At 39.4% G+C, this 22,394-nt stretch overlaps 1 protein-coding gene, 1 long non-coding RNA gene and 1 other non-coding gene across 5 annotated transcripts; 1 reads left to right on the forward strand and 2 right to left on the reverse strand.

Moving 5' to 3' along the window:
• Positions 1–1,244: 1,244 nt before the first annotated feature.
• LOC136296635 (uncharacterized) lies at positions 1,245–12,869 on the reverse strand. Of its 3 annotated transcripts, none has more exons than XR_010722976.1 (4): positions 12,558–12,869; positions 7,484–11,910; positions 4,398–5,860; positions 1,245–1,337 (listed from the first exon to the last, which is right to left on the reverse strand). It is a non-coding gene; the product is annotated as an uncharacterized lncRNA (long non-coding RNA). The 3 variants fall into 3 exon arrangements; XR_010722977.1 differs by lacking the exon at positions 1,245–1,337 and adding an exon at positions 1,401–3,807; XR_010722974.1 differs by lacking the exon at positions 1,245–1,337 and having other exon boundaries at positions 1,401–5,860.
• On the reverse strand, positions 7,150–7,233 carry LOC136302779 (small nucleolar RNA SNORD93). Its single transcript, XR_010724139.1, has one exon. It is a non-coding gene; the product is annotated as a small nucleolar RNA SNORD93 (small nucleolar RNA).
• Positions 12,870–12,938: 69 nt separating the features above from the next.
• Positions 12,939–18,144, forward strand: TOMM7 (translocase of outer mitochondrial membrane 7). The gene is made up of 3 exons (XM_066195885.1): positions 12,939–13,105; positions 16,698–16,746; positions 17,926–18,144. The coding sequence occupies exons 1-3, from the start codon at positions 13,003–13,005 to the stop codon at positions 17,939–17,941; spliced, it is 168 nt and encodes a 55-aa protein (XP_066051982.1). The 5' UTR covers positions 12,939–13,002; the 3' UTR covers positions 17,942–18,144.
• Positions 18,145–22,394: the final 4,250 nt, after the last annotated feature.

Here is a 22,394-nt window from a genome sequence, read left to right on the forward strand (position 1 = left end):
TAGAACTTGCATTTTTTTTTTCCTACTGCTGAGATCTAAAAAAAATGGAAGTTAAATGTGGTTAGGATGCCACAGAAGAATGCAGTAAGAGATCCCACACACTGTCCTATGTACAATCTTAATGCAGAATCTTTGTTCATGATCTAGCATGCAAACATTGAGTCACAGTCTGTGACTATTTTTGTAACCACACACTTTCTGTCTTTTTCAGAGCTTGGACTGGACTCTGGTACAGCACTCACCGCAACTGTACAGAAGTGCATGAAAACAATTTTTAAAAAATTTGTTGTGGAAATTGGAGTCAGAAAAATCAGGACTACCTGTTCCTGCCTCTACTATGGAACTCTTACATATCAACCTAACTACTCCAATCAAAGTGCTCCTAATTTTCTAATGACAAATATTTGCAGAGGTACTCCAAGGTAGCTGAAACACTGAGGACTTCCAAGCTGCAGCTGAAGTTTGCTATATGTGTCTATACATATATCCTTGGAAATGGTGCTGGTATTGATATCCAAGCCAGCTCATTTTCAATTAATTCTGATAAACGCACAATTCTGTGTACATTCAAATACATATAATGCATAAGTGTCTATACACATGTACATAGAATCACAGAATTGCCTGGGTAGGAGGGGACCTTAAAGACCATCTTGTTCTAACTCCCCTGCTATGGGCAGAGACACATTTCACCTGACCAGGTTACTCAGAGCCCCATCCAACCTGGCCCTAAACACTTCCAGGGATGGGGCATCCACAACTTCTCTGGACAAACTGTTCCAGTGCCTCACCTCCCTCACAGCAAAGAATTTTTTCCTAATACCTAATGTAAGCCTACAGTCAGTTTGAATCCATTCCCGCTTGTCCTGTCATTCCCTCATGAGTCCCTCTCCATCTTTCCTGTAGGCTCCCTTCAGATGCTGAAAGGCCTCAGTTAGGTCACCCTGAAGCCTTCTCTTCTCTAGGCTGAACAATCCAAATTCTCTCAATCTTTTCTTATAGATGTGTTCTATCCCTGTAATTATCTTGGTGGCCTCCTCTGGACTTATTCCAACAGATTCATGTCCTTCCTGCACTGAGGATCCCAGAGCTGGATGCTGGACATGTATGTGCGTGAGCTGCAGGTTTTTCAGAAGGAAGACAAGCTATTTTGGGTACCAGTAGCATTCCTGTGGTAAGCAAAATCTTCCCTGTCAGTTATAAACCAATTTATTCATGACAGGGACACTGGAACTTGCCTGGTGCGAAATGTTTGTGCTTTAGTGTTTTCTTCGGCCTTCAGAAGCGCTGGTTACTCTGCAAATCTTGAAGGTTTTCTGTCAACTCAGAACGCCCTACTGAGAAGGAAGAATACAACCTGATCAGAAAATTTGATTAAATGTGTTTACTTAGGACTCCCATGTTACAGTAAGATGCCCATGAAATAACCATTGAGAAATAGTTTTATTTAGTGCATTTAAAGTGAAACAAACAGTAGTTTAGAAAAGGCATTGTAACCACGGGTCCGTCACACAGGAAACATGGCAAGTACTGAATTTACTATAAAAGTATCCACCAACCAGAGAAGCAGAAAGAAAAATATATGACTCCTCCCCCTGCCACCCCCCAGTATGAACAAGGTTAAGAAACATTTGTGCAAATGGATATATTTCTGGCTTGGAGCCAACTGGGGAGAGAAAGCAATTGCTATAGATAGAATCCCAGAAGGTGCAACAGAAGTTGCAGCAGGCTGTTGGAGGCTGAAGTATGTCAAGAATGAGGTTAGCAATTAGTAATTCCAGAGACTTGATTTAAGTGGAGTCTGCTCACAAGTAGCAGACTCCACAGAATTCTAAACATGGAAGCAGTTGCTGGTGTTCTTTCTACTACTTGGGACAGTAAGTATAAACATTTTTGATTTACTAAGAGGAAGGAAGGACACTTTAACACACATTTAAGGGTCCTGGCCACTTGACAGCATCAGGCTTTAAATTCCATAGATGTATAAGTATCTTTACCCAGTCGTTAAAACTTTCACCTCTGAAGGAACATTACCAGAGGAACTGATCTTGATCAAACATGTATTTTATACATGGCATAATCAATTTTTTTTTATTCAAAAGCAAGTTTACTTTTCCAATAAGATACTATTTTTTTGGCACAGGCACATAGCAACATCATGTTCTCTGCTCAGACAGTACATCCATCCATCCATTATTTTCCATATAAAGAAGCACAGGGACAGGGTTTTGGCCAATCTGCCTATAGCAACAGCTACTGCTCCAATGCAGTTATTTTGCATTATCTGTAACTCCCTCTGTCACTCAGCTGGACCTGCTCAGCGCAACAAACACAACTTGTATGTAACAATGATGTGTTTCTGAGGCATTAACGTCTTAACTGCTCTTAAATCACTAATGTTTTGAATATTTCACACATACTTTACAAATAAAAGGGAAAGTTGAGTGCAAACAAAATATACACCACCCAGGATTAGTGAAAGAAAAGATCATTATGGAGATAGAGGTGTAAACCTGTGAAGCTTACAGCAGGCAAAACCAGCCATACCCCCAAACCTCAGACTTATTTGCCCCTAATAATGGTTAACACTTTTCAGCAATGTATAATTAGGGATGAATAAAATAACTTTGACACCGGAAACCACATTTCTCAAAACAGCAGTTTTCATTAATTGAATAGTTATCTTTCTTGCTGCTTCTTGAGCTAAGGCATCCAGTGGTTTATTGTAAAATAAACCTGTATACAAATGCCTTCAATAAGTCGTTATTTCGAGGAGAGTTTATGTTTTGCTGAAGAGCATATAAATCTCTTCCCTTTTGAAATAATTGCATATTCAGGCCTCTGTGAATTATGGAAAGTGATGACAATTTGGAGGTGACAACTCTTTGTGATGTGTACAATTACACGAGGTACTAGGAGAAATGACCAAGAAGTTTAAAGTGGCCTCTTTCGTAATACATTTTTACAAATCTTCACACAGCACTTAAAAATGTATGAAGCCATAACGCATTACACATAACAAGAGTCAGACACAGAATATCATAGAAGTTTTTGGAAAGACTACAACTTAACTTAATGAATGACAAATATGCCTAAAAACGTGACGTACTAGTTTCAATAATAAAATACAATTTTAAAGCGGATCTTTAGGCATTTGATCTGACTGCCACCCATCTTCTTGGGAAGAATATTCTTCTTAAGATCTAGAACCTGACTGTCAGGTTGCCTGCTATTTCATCAGTGTAAGCTCCTCAGTCTCCACAACCTGGGCTGCTAGCAATCATTACCATAATGTTTGCAAGAGTTAAAATAGTTTGTGTGTGCTAAATACTGGATTAGATCTTGGAAATCTGGATTTTGTTCTTGTTTCTGTAGGTCAGCCAGATGGGTAATCTGCAAGGTTACCACTATATAACTCAGTTTCTTCACCTGTAAAATGGGGATAATTATATTCACTAGCTTTTAAAAAACGTTTCAGGATATACATGGTTAAGGATTAAGCAGTGTGGATTATCCTTGATGAGTAACACACAGCTGCTAATACACCGACTTATTCACTTTCATATTAGCATCTTTATTTAAACATTCTCAAAACACTCATTTTGTCAAACAGCAACTGCAAAGAAGCTTTTATCCAGCACAAGGATAATTAGGATAGTAGAGAAGTGATGAGACTTCGAGCTCAAGGCACTATCTGGTATTTTAACTTCAAGTAACTGCAGTAGCAAAAAGGGTTTCCAATTCAAGTCTGCCCTCCACTGGCTTTAGCAGAACACTGCTAATAAATTTTGCATCAATAGTATCTTTCTGTAATGAAGTGAAGGATATAAATTAATAGAGGCTGATATATTTATTAATTGACACATTTATTCAGCATTTATAAAAATTTTGTATTAGTAGTTAAATGATTTGTAATATTTTTTAAGTCCCATCTAGGCTCCCTATCAGATTCATGATTTTCAGGATTTCAAAAGCCCATCAGCATGACATCCATATTAGAGTTGCTGGAACTAAAATACAACATGGGAAGTAACATTCTGCATGTTCTTCTTTAATTCTTCTATTAAAGAAATTTAATAGAAAAACTACAGAAAAGTATTTTGCTTGAGACAAATAATGACTCTAATAGTGCTGTATGTATTAGTCAAGTACAAATGTCCTAAAAGAGACCAGGATCAGTCTAGTCTAGTATTTTATCACTAGAAGCAGGCTGTCCCCTTACAATATGAGAGGAAAAAAGAAGATCATTTATTACTGTGTTTATTTTAGAAAGAATTTTCCATCACAAATACCACACACAAATAACTCATCTCTAAACTCAGGACGATTCGTTTTTCTTTCTATTTTCAAAGTAGGAAGGTAATTGGAGTGTGGGGAACTATCTTATTTATACTTACACAGATTCAACTAGAGTGATTTCAACCCCAAGGTGACATTGGTGTCTGAAAGACAAAATCTGTATCATTATGTGCTGGATGATGTGCTCAAGTTGAAAAGCCTCTGGTTCATATATCTTGTCATCTTCATGCTTCATTACATGTAACAGCATTTAATCTCTTGTGGCTGCTACCTATATCTAAAATAAAGGAGTACAAAATTGTTTCTTCAGATGTGTACTTAATACACACTTGGAAAAAAAAGGTAAAAAATAAAAGTATTACAGGAATGGCTTTTTTTTTGAACTGCTTAAATTCTTGGAAATAAGGGTCAGATTGACAGCTTGTGCCAAATGAGCCTAACAGATTTTATAAAGCAGAACATGAGGAATTTTCACAAGTTCCTTGAATGTCCTTTGCATCTGCTAAGATTCTTGCTTAAATGGTTCTCATTCAAAAATGAAACCTTTAGGAGTCTATTAACATTTTACAAGAAGAAGGGAAAGACACTCAACGACTTATGCTGAGCTGACACTCAACTATTATGGCCATAACACCATTATGGCTTTGGGGTAGGTTTTTATGTTTGTTGGTTTTTTTTTTTCTTTTTCTTTTTCTCTTTTTTTTTTTTTTCTCTAGGCAGGAAGCTATGGAAAAGCTACTGAAATCTCATTAATCACTGTAGTACCTACTGCTACAAATCACTCTCTTAAACTGGACTCCAACACCTAAAATGACTAAAATGCAGCTGTTCTGCACTTCTAGGAGAATAAAGTTTGAGATTTTTAATAATCCTAACTGAAAGGCAGCAGCAGTGATTGAAACACTGATAGGTATTTCCCTGAAAGGTCATTTGTTTTCTGTGCAATAGTGGAAAGAGTCTTAGATGAACTTACAGGCATGTGCATCAGGCTGACAATATACAGAGAAGACACACTAGTGTGTCTACTTGACAGTGTTTTGAAATTAGTAAAATCTAAAAATTGGGCTAAATATGGCATGACTCCACTAAAATAGACAAAGTATGGACAGAAATTGTGTATGAAAGGAAAAAAGGAAGCATTTTAAAAGACAAAATTTTATTTTAGTAGAACAGTAAAAACTTCATTAACCAGTTGCGCTTCATTTAATCTTGATAGCACCAGATGAGACTTGGAAAAAAAAAAAGAGCTTTTCTTGAATGCCTTCTGGTATCTAGGAAAGGCCTTAATTACTTTTCATTATGATACTAAATTACTGATTCTAATCTTCCATGTGTTGAAGATCTCAAAGAATTTTCAGTGAAATCTGAACTACTGAAATGCAAAAACTAAAGACAGACGTAAACATTGATACTTTTGTTCATATTGGTTCAATTTCCAAATTCTGAAAGGCAGCTCTTGCTGGAGAGTCACTTTCATCAGGAAGCTCAGGCAGCACACCCTGGGGCTTGGACAGAGGAGGTGTGAAATGCTCCTCACCTTGTTGGTCATGGTTAGGCCCTGCTGAAGGAGGAATATGACAATAGGTTTGTCCTTAAGTTTCTGAAGTCAATTCACCCAAACTGAACAACGAAGATAAATTAATACCTATGTTCAGTTTAACTAAATAATTAGTTCAACATTTAGATTGACTACGAATTATTCAATTTGTACATATACATGACACATTTCCTTTGTTGACTGGGCAATCTTATTCAAGATCTGAAAATACACATATTTTTATCTTTCCTTTTATGCTCTGGACTCTGTAATTTGCATTACAAGTCGTTAAAAGCTATTATAATGACAACACTAAAACCTAGACTGTGCTATGCTTTAAATTCTATTGAAATTAAAGCTACACTGAATTAAACTTTAATTTATTCTTAAAAAAAAAATCTTCGTTTCAACAAACACCCTTCTTTTTTTGGAAATTACAACCAAAAAAGGATACTTAAGGATATACACAGTAACTGAAATTACATATAATTTGTTTTACACGGACTTCAGACAAAACCCAGGACAAACTGGCAAAAAACCCACACAGACCTGTTTCAGATCTACCTGGCATATTTCAACTCAGAGGTTCTTCTGTTTGCTTTACTATATGTTTTATCTTAGCTTCTAACCAGAGTTAATTAGTAGCTTGTTGTATACCTTTATCTTGCAAAATCTGAGAGTGCATCCAAAAGCTCTACTGTAAATCAGTGAAGTGAGTGCTGTGCATCAATCAGTTACATTGTCAACTATTTCACTGTCAGAAAAAGTTGTTTCAGCAGCATTTTTTTGTAGTTATATGCTATGAAAGACTATTACAACACTCATTGAAGAGAGAAAGCAGAATATGACTTATAGCTAGAATTATTATTTTTCAAATGCTGCAATTCTATGTCCTGTATCAGAGAGAAATATTTCATTTGTCTCTGCAAAGATTTACATTATCAGTTTCACGGTTGTTTCACCACAACAGTTTACTAAGGTTGGAATTGATATAAAGGCAAGCACACAAGCAAATACTTTGGAAAATCAGAATATATTACTTGTTTTCTTCATCTTGTTTAAATCATAGTAAAAATTTGCCTATAATAATCATGTTTTAAATCCTTTAAAATCTTTATAGATATGTGCTGTTAAAATAACATATTCTTCAGCAGCAAAAATCTATTTGAGACCTGTTGACAAAGAAAATGTTTACATTAATAAAATACCTTTAGTGCAAAATCCTCCTAGAGTTACCAAAACCTTTGCTGCTCAGCTGCTAAAAAAAGAGCTTAATTTAAAAACAATGAATGAGTAAATATGGGTATTAGTTTTGGCCTCAGAAAATCCTTTTATCCATCAGATTTTTGCGTATCACTGAAAGTAAGGAATCAGATTATTGTTTTCATCCTTGGCCAAATACTGTAATCATAAAAAATGCACTGAAGAACTGTTGTATTTTTAGAAGAACCATCTATGGTAAAAGTTAGCAGTATCTCTAAGTGTAACATTGGATTTTCCTTATTAAGGAAAGATAGGCAGAATGGGAAAGTCACACTTTAAACACTACAGTTGTGAAGCAGGTAATATTCAACTTTTAAGCACATCAACAGTTCTTCTCAGAGACCTCTAAAAACATTTAATGAGGTTCTTTCAATACTGTCTCACCTCAGACTGCTGTTTCTCCTTCCCTGGCCTCAGAAGCTGTAATGAAAAATAATGAGATTTTAACTCCATGTCACCACTCAGTTTTGGTTCATTTTTAAATAAATAAATTGTACAGTTACTGTATGAAATATACAAAATCACTACTCTTTGCTGTTTGTTCCTGCCACTCCGATCATTCTAGTAATTTTCAATAATTTTCAGCCAGCAGTCAAGCCCCACACAGCCACCTTCTCGCTATGCCTCACAAACACTGGGATCAGGGAGAGAATTGGAAAGGTGAAAGCCAGAAAACTCATGGGTCAAGATAAAAACAATTTAATAGGGAAAGCAAAAGCTGTGCATACAAGCAAAGCAAAACAAGGAATTAATTCACTGCTGCCCAGGGGCAGGCAGGTGTTCAGCCATCCCCAGGAGAGCAGGGCCCCATCCCATCTTACAGTTACTTGGGAAGACAAACACCATCACCCCCACTGTCTCCCTTTCCTCCTTCTTCCTCCCACTTTACATACTGAGTATGATGTTCCATGGTCTGGAATATCCCTCTGGTTAATTGGGGTCACCTGTCCTGGCTGTGTCTCCTCACAGCCTCTCATGCATCCCCAGCCCCCACAGCATGGCAGTACAAAAGGCACAGAAGGCCTTGGCTCTGTGCAAGCCCTGCTCAGCAAAAACAAAAACATCTCGGTATTATCAACCCTGTGTTCAGCACAAGTATAAAACACAGCCCCATACCAGCCACTGTGAAGAAAATTAATTCTTCCCCAGCTTAAACTGGCACAGCGTCTGGCAATATCACTTTTCTTGGAAATATCCCATATCAGAGAGTGACCAGAGTACCTCCAACAGAAATTCCTATTAAGAAGATTCTAATTTGGACAGAAAATTTTTATATGCATTACAGCTCTGCATTCCAAACATGTTTTGAAACTATGCTAAATGCAAGAACTCAAACTCACCCCAAAGTAATCTAGGTCTCAATAACACTCAGGAGACATTTTAGAATTCTGGTTATTTTGCACATGACTTAATTGGACAGCCTAAGTCTTTGCTATTTTGGCTGTAGTACTTTCCATTTCTCTTTGTCTCTGTCTTTTCTTGTCTTTGTGAAATGAAAAGGAAAATTTCCCAGATCAGTGGTACTGCAGAGAAGCAGGGATTTATTAGACTAAATGAATAGGAATACTGAAATGGAATAGAAGGAACATCATTATTAGGGCACAATAAAAATAGGAAGATTAGTCGTAACAATGACGTGAAATAGAATGTCTAGTCATAATAGACAACTGTTTTTACTGACATCATAAAGATTCAGCCTGCAGTGGAAATCTGTTGAAGAGCTCTTCCTTATGTTCTTGTGCTATTTATACTGATTTATGGTATAATCCCAAAGTATGAAACATCCACCATAGAGTCTTTGAAATCTAAGTTCCTCCTAAATAGGGTCAAACTCAAACTTTGCTCCCAAGCAGATGAATTTAATCCAGCTTCTTGCCAGTAAATCAGGGAAATCTCAAAAGTGAGATTGCTAAGTGCATAATGGAGGCCTGCAGGGATTTCCTACGAAGTTTACAGTGATTTTTCACAGACTTCAATGTGTCACTGCACTTTGTCTCCTCCATCAGCCTCTGAGTTGCATGTACTGTTCCATGGCTTTACTTTGTGGTTTGCTAAGATAAGGCTTTAGAGGTCTGGAATACTTTAACCTGAAAAGTACCCTTTGCACTCAAAAAGACAAGTTAAAGCTATCTGACCAAGTGACATCACTTCCCTGACCCTGACATTTCAGCTATTCAGTCATGTCTGTAAGAGTCTCAATTCCCTCATTTACCCATAAAAATGGAAACATTTGGTCATTTTACCATGAGCATTAGTGGTATTTATTTGCTGTGAAAACACTTGTGGAATTACTGCTAATCAAGTTAATAAAACAGTAGGGATTCATGTTCTTGTCCCAGCTGAAACCTCTGCAATTTTATTGTTATTGCTGATTACGTGAAGCTACAAGGCAAAAGAAATTCAAAGAGATTTCTTTTGCAACAACAGACTTTCAACATCTATGGCATCACTGATTTTCTTTCATCACTCCAGCAACTGGAGCTCTTGTTCTTCTTAGTTAATGGATACACCATTCCAAGTGGTTTTGTCTTCATTATCAGACACAAGAAAAAAAAAATCAAATAAAATCAAAATCCTTCACAGCAAGTGTTACCACAATAAATTACAAACATGAATACTCATAGCACACCCATAAAATCTTGTCTTCTCCAGGCAGTCACCTCGATCTTACATTACACATTTCTTTGGGAATTAGGTTTTTTTCCCTCCAAAACAGCTCATTGTTTCAAGCCCCATCACAGGCACATTTGCTTTTAGAGGCTAAATTATGTGACTAGTGCTGTCCCATGAACTTGCAGGAAGGATGACTGCTGCACTCCCTCCCCCGTTGAGTCAGCAGATCACACAGGACTGCTGAGCACTTAGACCCTCTAACGGTTTTTTTGTTGTTAAGGTTTTGTGGGTTTGTTGGTGGGTTAGTTGAGGTCTTTTAGTGCAAATATGATGTGCTGGACAGTTTGAGACTATGGATGTGTGCTATGATGAAGTAAGTGCTCTTATCCAGTCAAAATGCTTAGTTTACAGACATCCTTTTACAGCATCAGTATGTAAGACTATGTAAATCTTGAACAGTAACTACAGAATCAACACTAGTTTATTTGCATAGCAAACACACACCCTTGTGTTCTTCTAGCACTGATTTTGTTTGTGAGAAAACTGCAAACAAAACAAAGTAATACTAACTTTCTTGCTACTAATTTCCTGGCTTCTGTAGTTAAACCAATGAAATAACCTACAAGCTTTTAGTCAAACATTCAAATTGGCAGGTATGAGAAATGAAGGCTAACAAGTTTCTGGGCTCTGAAAATCATTTCTTGACTCAATGCGTGAAGGGAAGAAGTGACGATCTGGTACATGTGGCACACTTTGGTGAGTATTCTTTCTCAAGAACACCCACAATAACATTATATGCACTGTGTCACACATGACACTGTTAAACCAGTTCTCAAAGGAGACAGAGCAACTGTTCAACCCTTCATATCGGGCAATTTGTACATTTGACCTTCTGAATCCCACTTGCACTAAAATTACAGGAAGGAAAAATACCTTTTGAATTTAATTCCACTCCAGTGGGTCATATTTTATTGCGATATTTTGTAAGAGATTATTAACAAGCTGTGCACTGTAATGAACAGTTGGGTTTGTATGTTTAGAAAGAACAAGCTGTAACAGTAACCACAGTGTGAAAACAGATCTTACTTGGCCTCATCTACAAAGGAAAACCAGTTTAATACAAACTGCTGAAAAATAGGTTCCTGCAAGTCAAAAAACCAGGTTCAATGGTTTGAGTTCTCTCTTGAGTATGACAAGCCATTACCAATTAATGAATGTGCCTCTTGCATTCCCCAGGTTCAGAACAGGAGTTAATCTGTAATTTTGAATGTTTGTACAATTCTACTTTTGTGTACTAATTTGAAAAGGTTGACAACAGTGAGATACCAAAAAAACCCTGAAATCCAACACAAACCTGTAGATAGAAAGACTTGTTCTCTCCATTTTCAGTTAGAATTCCCAGAATTTTCCCTCCAAAGGCATATTCTTTTGGGAGAGGTGTAGGCTTATAGTCCTATGAACTTCACATTGATGTTCATGATAAATACAGACAGCACTGGTGCCTAACCTCTCCATAGGGACAAGCTATCCAGTTTATAAAGGAGAAACTCACAAACTCTATGCCTCCACTTTACTTGTCAGATGTCATTAAATGTGTGTCAGTGACATGACTAGAAATACTGGTGTATCCCACGTTTAATGTGTATGGAAGCACAGGGCACTGGGACTGGTGTACAACAGGAAAGGCTGTGCATTCTGTAACACGACTGCACGTTTGTGCCATGACCTCACCAAAATATTCTTTCATCTCCCACACTTTGATTATTCACAGACTGTGGCCAAAGGAAGCCATGGGCTGCCAGAACCCCTCATGTTGCCTGCAGTTTGCTACCTGCCTGTACCTGGAGAGCAAGTAGTGAGCTAAAAGCTCCTATTTTTATCATCTTGAAATGGCAGAACAGGCATTCATATACTGGAAGAGTAAATGCTGTATCTGAATAATATTTATTATATCCCTGGATTCTTTCTTGTCTCTAAAAAGCACTGACTTGCTGTTACTCTTAATGTGACAAAATGGCTACAGAAGTTCAAGTGACTGCCATAGGCAAACCAATATATAACATGAAGAACTTTGCAATACGTAGCAGACACGATACAGCCTGATGATGTTAACTGCTGCAGCTGCATTAGTAATAGCAGGCACCTGAAGACCTGCATCTGGCTTGGATCTGGCATTGCAGCAAAAGGCAGGAGGTTACCTGAGAAAGAATGAAAACATAGTAAAGACATGATATAACTGGTCGAGTCAACAGCACAGACACTATACAGAAAGATGCTATGTAAGTTGTGTCAAGCAAACAGTAGCTAGGTGGTTAGGGCACTGCAAGGACAGAGACCTCTCATTTATTAGTTAAAAAAGAAAATGCCTCAGTGCTTATCTGGGCTCTGAGGTTTTTAAGGACAGTAAGCTCCAAGTGCTGTACTGGCAGCTTTTAGGTATCCAGTCTCTCCCCATATTTCTAGTCAAGTTTTCACCCTCTGAACTCCTTGTTTCCATGGACTGGATACATCACACGGCCTGGTATCAAAGATCACGGAATATCCTCAGTTGGAAGGGACCCACAAGGATCATCCAAGTCCAACTCCTGGCCCTGCACAGGACACGCCAAGAATCACACCATGTGCCTGAGAGCACTGTACAAACACTTCTTGCAAACTGTCAGGTTTGGTGCTGTGGACCACTTCCCTGGGGAGCCTGTTCCACTGCCCAACCCTCCCCCGGGTGAAGAACCTTTATGTAATACCAAACCTAAACCTTCCTGGACACAACCTCATGGACAGCTTCACCGAGAGGCACTTCCAGTTTCCTCCAGGAACACTTTTTCTTATCAGTCCCTTCACTTACCAAAGGCACTTCCTACCCTCCAGAGGCGCCGTGTGCGCAACACCTCGAGAGCTCCGGGGAAGAACCAGCACAAGAATGCGGCGGAGCCAAGGCGGGCAGGAAGACCCGCAGCGCTTGTAGCCCCCGCGCCCCCTCAGAGCCGCCCGGCTCCGCTGGGCCCATCCCGATCCCGATCCCGCTGCCGATCCCTCAGCCTGCGGCGCTGGAAGGCGGGCAGGACAAGCCCGCAGTGGTCGCAGGGGGCAAAGGACACCCAGCGAACGCGGAGCACGACGGCACCGCCATTTCCTCGGCCCCCCGAGGGCACGGCCAGCCCCGTCCCCGTCCCCGCCCCGCCGCCCCGCGATGGGTCCCGCCCAGCGCACGGCGCTGTCGCGAGCGCGGCTGCGCTCCTCTTCCTCTTTCTCCTCCTCTTCCTCCTCCTCCTCTCTACCCCGCCGCCGGGATGCCGAAGCTTAGCAAGGAGGCCAAGCAGCGGCTACAGCAGCTCTTCAAGGGCGGCCAGTTCGCCATCCGCTGGGGCTTCATCCCCGTAGTGCTCTATCTCGGTCAGTGCGGGGCGGGGGACGCGCGGGGGCCCTCGGCGGCCGTGGCCGAGGCCGGCTCTGGGGCGGCCGGCTCCGATGGCCGCTCTCCGCCCCGTGGCCCGTCCGGGCGCCGCCGGGGAGCGGCGGGGCCGAGGGAAGGGCGCGGGGACCCAGGGCCGCGCCGCCGCTCCCCGCGCTGCCGTCGCCGCGCATGTGCGAGGGGAGGGCGGGGTTGCCCTTGGCCGACTTGTGAGGCGGGGAGGCTTTTTATTATGTTTTTTTTTTTTTGTTGTTTGTTTGTGTGTTTGTATGGTTTTTGTTTGTTTTTTTTTTCCCCCTTTCTTTGTAAAGAAGTATGTGATCCTCCCACTCTACTCGGCCCTAGCGAGGCCACAACTGAAGTGCTGTGTCAAGTTCTGGGCTCCTCAGTACAGGAAGGACGAGGAGCTGCTGGAGAGGCTCCAGCACAGGGCCATGAAGATGATTAAGGGCCTGAAGCATCTTATGAGGAGAGATTGCGGGTGCTGGGTCGGTTTAGTCCAGAGAAGGAAAAACTGGGAGGGGATCCCATTGAAGCACACAAATATCTTAAAGGCAAGTGCCAAGGGATTGGAGCCAGACTATTTAGTGGTGCCCAGCTACAGGATGGGGAGCAATGTCCATAAACTTTAACACAAGACGTTTCACTCAACATGAGGAAGAAATTTTTTTGCGTTGAGGGTGGCAGAGCACTGGAACAGGCTGCCCAGGGAGGTCATGGAGCCTCCCTCTCTGGAGACATTCAAAACCCAGCTGGACACATGCCTGTGTCACCTGCTCTAGGTGACCCTGCTTTGGCAGGGGGTGGGCTAGGGGATCTCCAGAGGTCCCTTCCAACCTAACAATTCTATAGTTCTATAATAATGAGGTTTTTGCTCCTTTTCCTCCCTGGAGGCCAATCCTGTGTGATGCCCAAATAGCACTTGAGGCTGTGATTTAACCCTGTGTCAGTGGCTGCCTGCTGTAGTAGTCAAGGCTGTGCTTTGTGCTCTGGGGAGTCTGTGGTGAGAACGCTCCCAGTGCTGCCTCGCGGCACTGAGGCCATTGCCAGCCTCTGGCTGAGGTTGAATCTCTAGCAACAGGAAAACAAGTTACAGTCTCTCTCCCACCCCAAAATGGTGTGGTTCCTATTTCCAAGCTGCAGTGGAATGTTAAGGGAATGCCTTGATGTTGTGCTTGGTGCCCAGGATATATTTGCCTTGCTCATGTTGTCAGGCTGGCCAGGCATCACTACCACGTGGTAGTTCTGCTGAGTTAGAGCTGTATACCGTCAGCTGTCCTTGTTAAAGAGAGGCTGGACACTGTTATATTCTTTTATAACAGCGGGGCCCAGGAAGGCTGTTTTCTGCAATTCATTTGGCTTACTTTCTGCCCAAACTGTTGGGCCTTTTGGGAAAAGTACCTAAACCTGGCAGGCATCTCTGCATTGAATGCAAACACAAAGGAAGGCTGGGAGCTTGATGTGTTTCCAGTCAAATCTGAGAGCTTATTTTGATTGAAGGGAATGCAGTGACAGGTTTGAAGGGCTTTGATTGTTTACAGATAACCACCAGGAAAACGTTGGTCTCTTCAGCTGTTACAGAGGTGCTTTAACAAAATCTACAAGCAAAAGAAGCCACTTCAAAAACTATGGAAAGACCTAATTAGCGTTATTAGGTCTGAACTTTAATTGCATTTCCCTTTTTTTATTTATCAGTGATTTTAAATTAATAAGTTTTGGGTGGATTTTCAGCAGTGTTTTGTGACCTAATTTGTTGAAGTTTTGGGTTGATTTTACTTCCATGACAGTATCTGTGGATGTGGGAAAGATGCACTTTTTTCTTACTGTCATCAGAGTGTCACATTAGTGACACTAATAAGTTACATTAGTGACATTAAATAAGTTACTTCAAATTGTATAAAGCCACCTTACTATATTTGCAGTTGCACTAACACCATGGTGCCTAGTATATTTTTGTTCTGTAGCAGTGAGAAACTTAAGTTGTAGTAATTTAGGTTCATATCTCCAGAAAATAGGTGTGCTGTACCACATCTGCGTTTCCTTCTTATAAATTTATCTGCAGTAATGAAAGTATAAGCAGATGGGATGGGGAAGTGCAGATGCCACCTTGATTGCTGTAGACATTTGGAGGTGGCATGTACCCAAAGTCTGCAGGATTGGAAAACCTCTTCTCTGCTGGGATTTCTTTGGAATCTGGGAGGGAAGGTGTGACCCCTGTGTGTATAAAATACATGCTAAATTAAACATAGGCAAGGAAATGGTCAGAAAGTTTAAGCCTGTTACTTGTCTCTGTAAGGCTTTCTAGCTCAGAGCATGGACGAGGAGCCCAGTATGAGAATAGGTCATTGGTGGGGTTTTGTATTTTTTTTAAACTTGCTTTGAAGTGGCTGCCTTGGTTTTAAGTCAGTAAATTAGACCAATACAGTTTAGTTAAACCTGGTTTGCCTGTTTAAGAATACTGGGGGTTAGGGGAGGAGCCAGAAACATTCACACACACAGAGTGTGACTGCAATTCATGAATTTTTAATCTGGGTTGCTGGACAGTATGGCAGCCAAAGAACTTGGGTCAGGGTGTCTAATAGTCTCAAATCATTCAAGGTTATCTTCAAAGAGCTTTTCCAGTGCCTGTGAAGTTAATGAAAGTTTTTCCATTAACCTTTGTGGTCTGTGTTTCAGGCACCATTGCATTATTTATTTCCTGTAAATGAGGGAAATAATGTATTTTTCATGAAACATTCACTTCTACATAGCCAGTGTAGTGTTGAACAGTGCCTCAATTGCATGATTCTGTTTCAAGACTTTTATTTTACACTCCAGAGAGCAAAGATATTTCATATACTAAATTTTCAGTTGCTTCCCTAGCATACATATACTTTAGTCAGTTGGTATATTTGAATCATTGGGGACTGGGGATGAACTCTTTGTAGTTAACTTTCATTTCCTTTTCCTGGGCATTAGAAAACAGCTTGTTTGTTTGCAAGCTTCAGTAGTATGTAGCTTTTTCCAAAAAGTGCCAATCAGAATAGGAGATCTGAGGTTTGATTGTTTTAACATTTAGCATTCTGTCGTGCTAAATGGAGTGAACTTACTGAAATACTGCTTTTAAGTTGTGTGTCAGATGTCATTGGAGAATTGCCTGTTAGGCCTCGAGGTGCTCATTCTACACCAGTTTTAGGTGTCTTTGTTGGTAGAGTCCTGCTAGGTTTCTTTTTGAACAACATTTAAAATGTGTAAAAGTATCTGTGTCTTTAACTCTGGGACTAGATGACTTCATTCATCTCAGGCAGTTAGTTGACCCTGAATTTTAAGTCACGTAAAGATGCAGGTAAGATTTTTTTAAAAAAGAAAAGTGTACACTGGTATTTTATTTTCTTTGCTTTCTAACCCTCATAAGAATGTGCAGTTTTGATTCAGGTTAGGGCACAGCTTCATGAATCACAATTTCATGTTCAGTAGTTTTCTTTCTCATTGCTATTTAATGGGCTGGAATAACTTTATAGAGATTAAACTATATAGGAATCGGCACATACTTGTTTATTTTTATATATGTATGTAATGTATGTTTCCCTTCAGGTTTTAAAAGAGGTGCAGATCCTGGAATGCCTGAGCCAACTATCTGGAGGTATGTATCAGTTCCAAATGTACATCCAAACCCAGTGCAGATAGTTACTGGTTTGGGTGTTACCTCCGGCCAGCAACAGTTGTGAATGATGCTTCCATCCCTTGTTTTTAATTGTTGTGGTTCTTGTTTCTTAGGAAATTCAAATGACAAGTCAGCAAAGTTAGAGTTCTTGGGAAGACTTTTCTCTTAATCTTGCATAGTTTTTAAGATATGGAACTTCCTGTGTCTTTTGCGTGACAGCTGCCCTTCTAATCTGTTGTAGAGCTAGTTTGTGCAAGTTTCTGCACTGCAGAATGACTTCTCAGATTTCTAGCACATATTGAAGCCAAAACCCAATCTCTTGCCTTTGCAAGTGAGGGAATAACACTGCATAAAAGGTGCATGAAATAAAGGGCTGTATCCTTCAGTATTGGTCACTGTCATGAAGCAAAATGCATTTGGCTCATGTTGCCTCTTTCTTGTGCTGTGATATTATGGCGTTAGTAATGCTTAAGTTCTAGTGACATTTAAGTTTTGTATAAGGGCTTCCTTGAGTCTAACTATATAAAGTTTTGGAAAAAGAGTGGTTCTCAAGAAATGCCTTTGATTACTGTGCAGGACCAGGTATTCCTAAAACAAATAATTGATGGACGGTATTGTTTGCAAAGTCATAGATTGACTCTTCCAGCTTCACATTGTTACTGTGTATAGAAATCCCATTTTTAGGATTCAGTGATTCAGTAGAAACAGTAAAAAATATGGGAAAAATGTAATAAGATCATATTACGATTTCAGTGGAATCTTCTGTTGTCTTAATAACCAAGTTGCTGCAGTTATTTGCTTGCTGACGGTGTTTCTGTGTTTAGCTTCGCTGGTGGTTTGAGACTTCTTTTTTTGGTGCGCATCTGTAATCTGTCCAGAGTAAAAGATGTGTTTTGTACCAGAATATATATATGTAGATACCAGAAACAGATGTTTGGTCTAATCTGAAGCTTACAAATGCTCATTTTTGTGAGCATGTGTTGGTGCTCTGTAGGCTTAAATTTTACTTTAGAGGTGGCATTATTTCAGCATTTTGGAGGCTAGTGTTACATTTTTAAGGCTGTTCCTCCACACTTGTGTTTTACAAATCTCAATTTAAAGTCACTCCAAGTACATGCTGCAGCTCTGACTTTGATTTCCTCCTCCCTCCCCTTTCAGTCTACTTTGGGGATGAAGGCTGTGGTGGTCCTGTTGTAGAGGCAGCCGACGGACAGAGTGTCAGAAGATGTGAACATTCCTGAGGATGAGGCCGACACTTAGACCAGCTGGCTCAATCAGCTTGCTAATGGCATAGGTTGTACATACAACAAAATGAAGTTTATATGGACCTAACTTATTTGCATTACGGTGTAATTAAATAAATACTGTTTGAGTGGATGCATGTTGGTTTTAAGTCTTTGCATAATATAATGTAGTGGTTTATTTTTTACAGAAACCTATGGTGGGGGTTTTTATTTTGTTGTGGGGTTTTTTTTCCAAAATGTGGTGATATTTGACTCCCATACTTACCCCTGTTAACAATTGCCTTTTGGGTAAAGATCCCTCTTTATCTTCACAGTAACCAGAAAATTGAGCTAATGTTTTATATACTTCAATGTTCTTTAAAGGTTCCTTGCCCAAACGTTGGTAAGCCTCTGTGGCTGGTTACTGTGCTGATCCACTTTGGGTTTTTTATCTCCTTCTGGATTCTTTTGTCTGTGGGTACAGTAAAGATTGAGGGATGTGTATGTTTGTGTTTTCCAGCACAGTCAGAATCTAAAAAAGTACACTTTTCTGCTAAGCTTGCCTTTAAATGCTATCTATGTTTTCTGGGATTTAGGATGGGGTGGGAGGACACAACAGTTGAGTGCTCTGTTTATATGTGTACAAATTGCTCTTACTGTAAGAGAAAGTTACTTATGTACAACTGAAGGAAGAAAACAATTACACTAAACAAGGTATGTGCTTCATTGTTAGGCTGAAGTCGTGCTCTTTGGACCATGGTTGTTTTGGTTTCAATTGATTTTCTTCCATTTAACACTGAAGTTCAAGCACTGAAATGGTGACTGTTTGGTTTCTGTTAAATAGAAACTGTTTTGAGTGGATTACTCTCTCCTTTCCAGAGCCATGCAAGGTAGTTTGTATGTCTGTGGCGATATTTAAAAAATAATGTTTATTGGCCCCAAATTATCATTGCAACAATAGTATTCTAGATTTTGGCATGACTGGGGGTTTTTTTGTTTGGTTTTTTTTTTTTTTTTTACCCCACCAATTTTCAGGCAATTTTTACTTTAATTAAATTTTTAAGAATAGGAGATTCCTCAGTTTTTAATCTGCCATAACAGTTCATGGTAAAATGTTACTGTGTTTAAGGTCTGTGATTGGAAAAAACTTAAACTGAAAGACAAGGATTGCAAAGAAAAAGTGAAAACATTTATGACAGCTAATGCAAACCAGCGTGTTCTTTAAAATTCCATTAATCGTGATAACTCAGTCAAATGAAATACTGCCAAAGCTAATGATGATAGACTACTGACAATGGAACACAGCAAGGACTGAATGCAGAATGGTTTTTCATGACCATATATCCTTTTGCTATCCTAATGCGTTTCCCAGTGCCTTTTCTCTCACTGTAACTTGAGATGAATGTAACTGCTCCTATGTCTTAAATTATGAAAGAAATTTAAATTTTTGATTCTTTTTCTTCGCTTATCCTAATGATAATAATAGTGAAATAATCTGTTGGTACTTGGTAGAGGTTTTAATCATGATTAGGAACATTTTTCTTCTGATGAATTTTGTGCAGTAACCTGAGATACTCAGTACTAAGGTACAGTATTCCATGTGAAGTAACTCGTATTTCTCAATCAGATTTTGCATTTCACATGGGTGTACAATATCCAAAATGCTGCAGTGGGTGGATGGAGCCAAACACCTGCAGAAGTGTATTTCATGTTGTGTTTCTGATATTTGGGGATGTGGTTTGTGGGTCGTAACCGCCACATGGTTGCTCTGGCTGCTTTCCAAGAATGATAGTATTTGGCAAGAGGTAGAGAAATAGGGAAGTGTTTCCTCTTTCATTAAAAGTTTTACAAAAGCATGCATATGTCAAGCACAGATTCTGTGACGTCTCCATGCTGAAAGTTTGTCTTAAAGATAGTTGCATTTCAGGTTTTTTGCAACTTGGAATTACTGGATAAATGTTGCCTATGCAATTCTTACTTTAAGCACATTGAATAGGAAATTTTTGGTAATTCACTGCTACCAACGTATGTTTCAGGAAAGTCATTAGCATAGAAATCTTGGGTTTTCAAATTAAGGGGGAAAGTGTCTTTTGTAGTACCTTCAAATTGAATGCCAGTATGTAGTATAAAGTTTTTTGTTTATATATCCGGACTTTCATTCTGTACAGTGCTCTTCCTGTAATTAAACGGTAGTGAAACTTCTCCTTAAATAAACATTTCTATTCTTCCCCGGTGAAAAAAAAAAAAAAATGTTTTAATAGTTAAATCTTGGTAATTAATTGTAAGGTAGCAAAAAAAATTTTTCCTTCAAGTTTAAAAATGAAGAAATTTTTGGTATGGATGTTTTGAAGTTACTTGTCAGTTTTTGTCATTTTCACTAAATTTGGATGTGCTTGTAAGAGCAAATCAGTGGTTTGGGAAGTTATACATTAAACAGATTCCTGTGAAGAACCTTAATTCCCTTAAATAAGGTCAGGAAATATGCTAGTTTTAGCAAAACTTTGGGGGGTTTGGTGTTGCTAGGGAGAACAGGGCAGGTCTGTGGAGTGAGGTGCAATAACTCTCATGTTGGTCGAGGCTAGGGACTTCAATTAGGTGTTAATAATTTCAAGTGATTTAATCTATGATTTTTTCCTTTATATTTTTCTCCCAGTAGAACCTGAGAAAATTTTATTTTACTGTCACGTGGGAGACACTTTAAAAAGGAACAAATACAAGTTTTCCCGCTTGACTGTATTGATCTCTGTCATTGAATCAGTGCCTTCTGCAGCCAAGTGCAGATTCTTTTCTGTGATGGAGTTTGTGATGGAGTCCTGTGAACTCCCAGTGTTGGAATAAAGCCAGTGAGCATAGTTTACTGAAAAATGGGCTCTGGCTACCACAGGTGAGCTCAAGGCTACAGTGTAGAGATGTGAAATAAAATCATTGATGCCTTCCTGTGTTTGGTGGAGACTGTACTGACTTTGAGGTATCCCACTGATCTTAACCCGGAAATAGGGATTGTTTGGCTTTTAACTTTGTGCCTTCAAAGTGGAGGGAGGTGGAGTGTGCTTGTGATTTCCTCAGTGTCAGGGAAGTGCCACCTGTCACTGAAGCCTGTTGTACCTGGTGACAAGCAGTTGTGCATGGGACAGAGAGGGAGTCTTGTGAGTTTGGTGGTTTTCTTGGTCTTGGTGTATGAGCTGTGGACCTCCTGGTAGCAGGGTAGAAAAAGAATGGTCAGTTTAGTGTCATCACTAAGGGGAAAAAAAACCCCGGCTTTCAGTAGAATTTTGTTCTTAATAATTTAATCTATTTGTGTGCTCCATAAACTCTTCAAGGCCTGGCCAGTTGTGAGGCAAAATTAAGGTGATCAGGAATTTGTAGCAGGTTTCTAATTCTACAAATTTGTGGTGTAGACATGATTGGTACAAAGTAACTGTACTGTATCTCATCACAGTTATAAAACAGAGGCTGTTGTGATTTTTTTTTTCTTTGAATGAATTCATCAGCAAAGCTCCTATGCAGCTAAACTATAACATTTAAGCACATAAACTGCGTAGACCAAATAATTGTTCAGAATTTTGTCACAACATGCCCATTTTGGTGAAGTATAAAACTTGTCTTTTGCCACTTTGTACGGCTGTCTTCCAAAATGGCTGTAGCTGACGAAGAGCTGCTTAAGATCTAGTCTTCTTGCATTGTGTGGTAAATGAAACAGACATCCAGCATAGTGGTTTTTATCAGAAGAATTGCTAAATCAAACTATATATACCCTGGATATTTTTGGAAATATTTTGTTACAGGCTTGGAATTTAAGCTATGATGATACCGATGATATTTGGAAATTAAAGCTCATTACATCTGTTTTCACCACAGGAGGAGAGACCACATCCTGTTAAATGTCGTATGACTAATTTAATTTTTACAAATAACGACTTACTTGCAATTTCTGAATACTTTCCTGTGATGGTGGATGATGGAATAGCCATTTCTTGGTTAAGCTTGTGGGTTACATACATTGTTTCTTGGTCCTGCTTATTTTAATTCAGGATTAGAGGATGGGTTAGATGGAGGGAATGTTTATCTACTGTGTGAGAAAGAATATGGCCGGGCAAATCAAATCTCAGTGTTTTGATTCTGATGGTGAATGTTTGTTTGTTTTTTTAAAACATTTTCTCAGGAAAGATTGAATGTTAAATTCTGGTCCCTGAATAGAAATCCAGATTGCAAAATTTCTGTAGAGTGTTTTCTGATGACTGCCAATATCAGTCCTGAAAATATAGGAGGATTTGGTTAAAAATGTTTAGATTACAGAAATTGGTTGATTTTGCTAGTAATTCATGGAGGAAGTAGTACTTCAAGGTTGAAGTCTGCAGAGGTTGCATTTTTTGGGTGGGGGTAGTTGGATTTTGGTTTTCCCCT

The sequence above is a fragment of the Chamaea fasciata genome, unplaced genomic scaffold (assembly GCF_029207755.1).
Source record: "Chamaea fasciata isolate MVZ Bird 193981 ecotype frontalis unplaced genomic scaffold, bChaFas1.0.hap1 SCAF_1, whole genome shotgun sequence".
Lineage (NCBI taxonomy): Eukaryota > Metazoa > Chordata > Aves > Passeriformes > Sylviidae > Chamaea > Chamaea fasciata.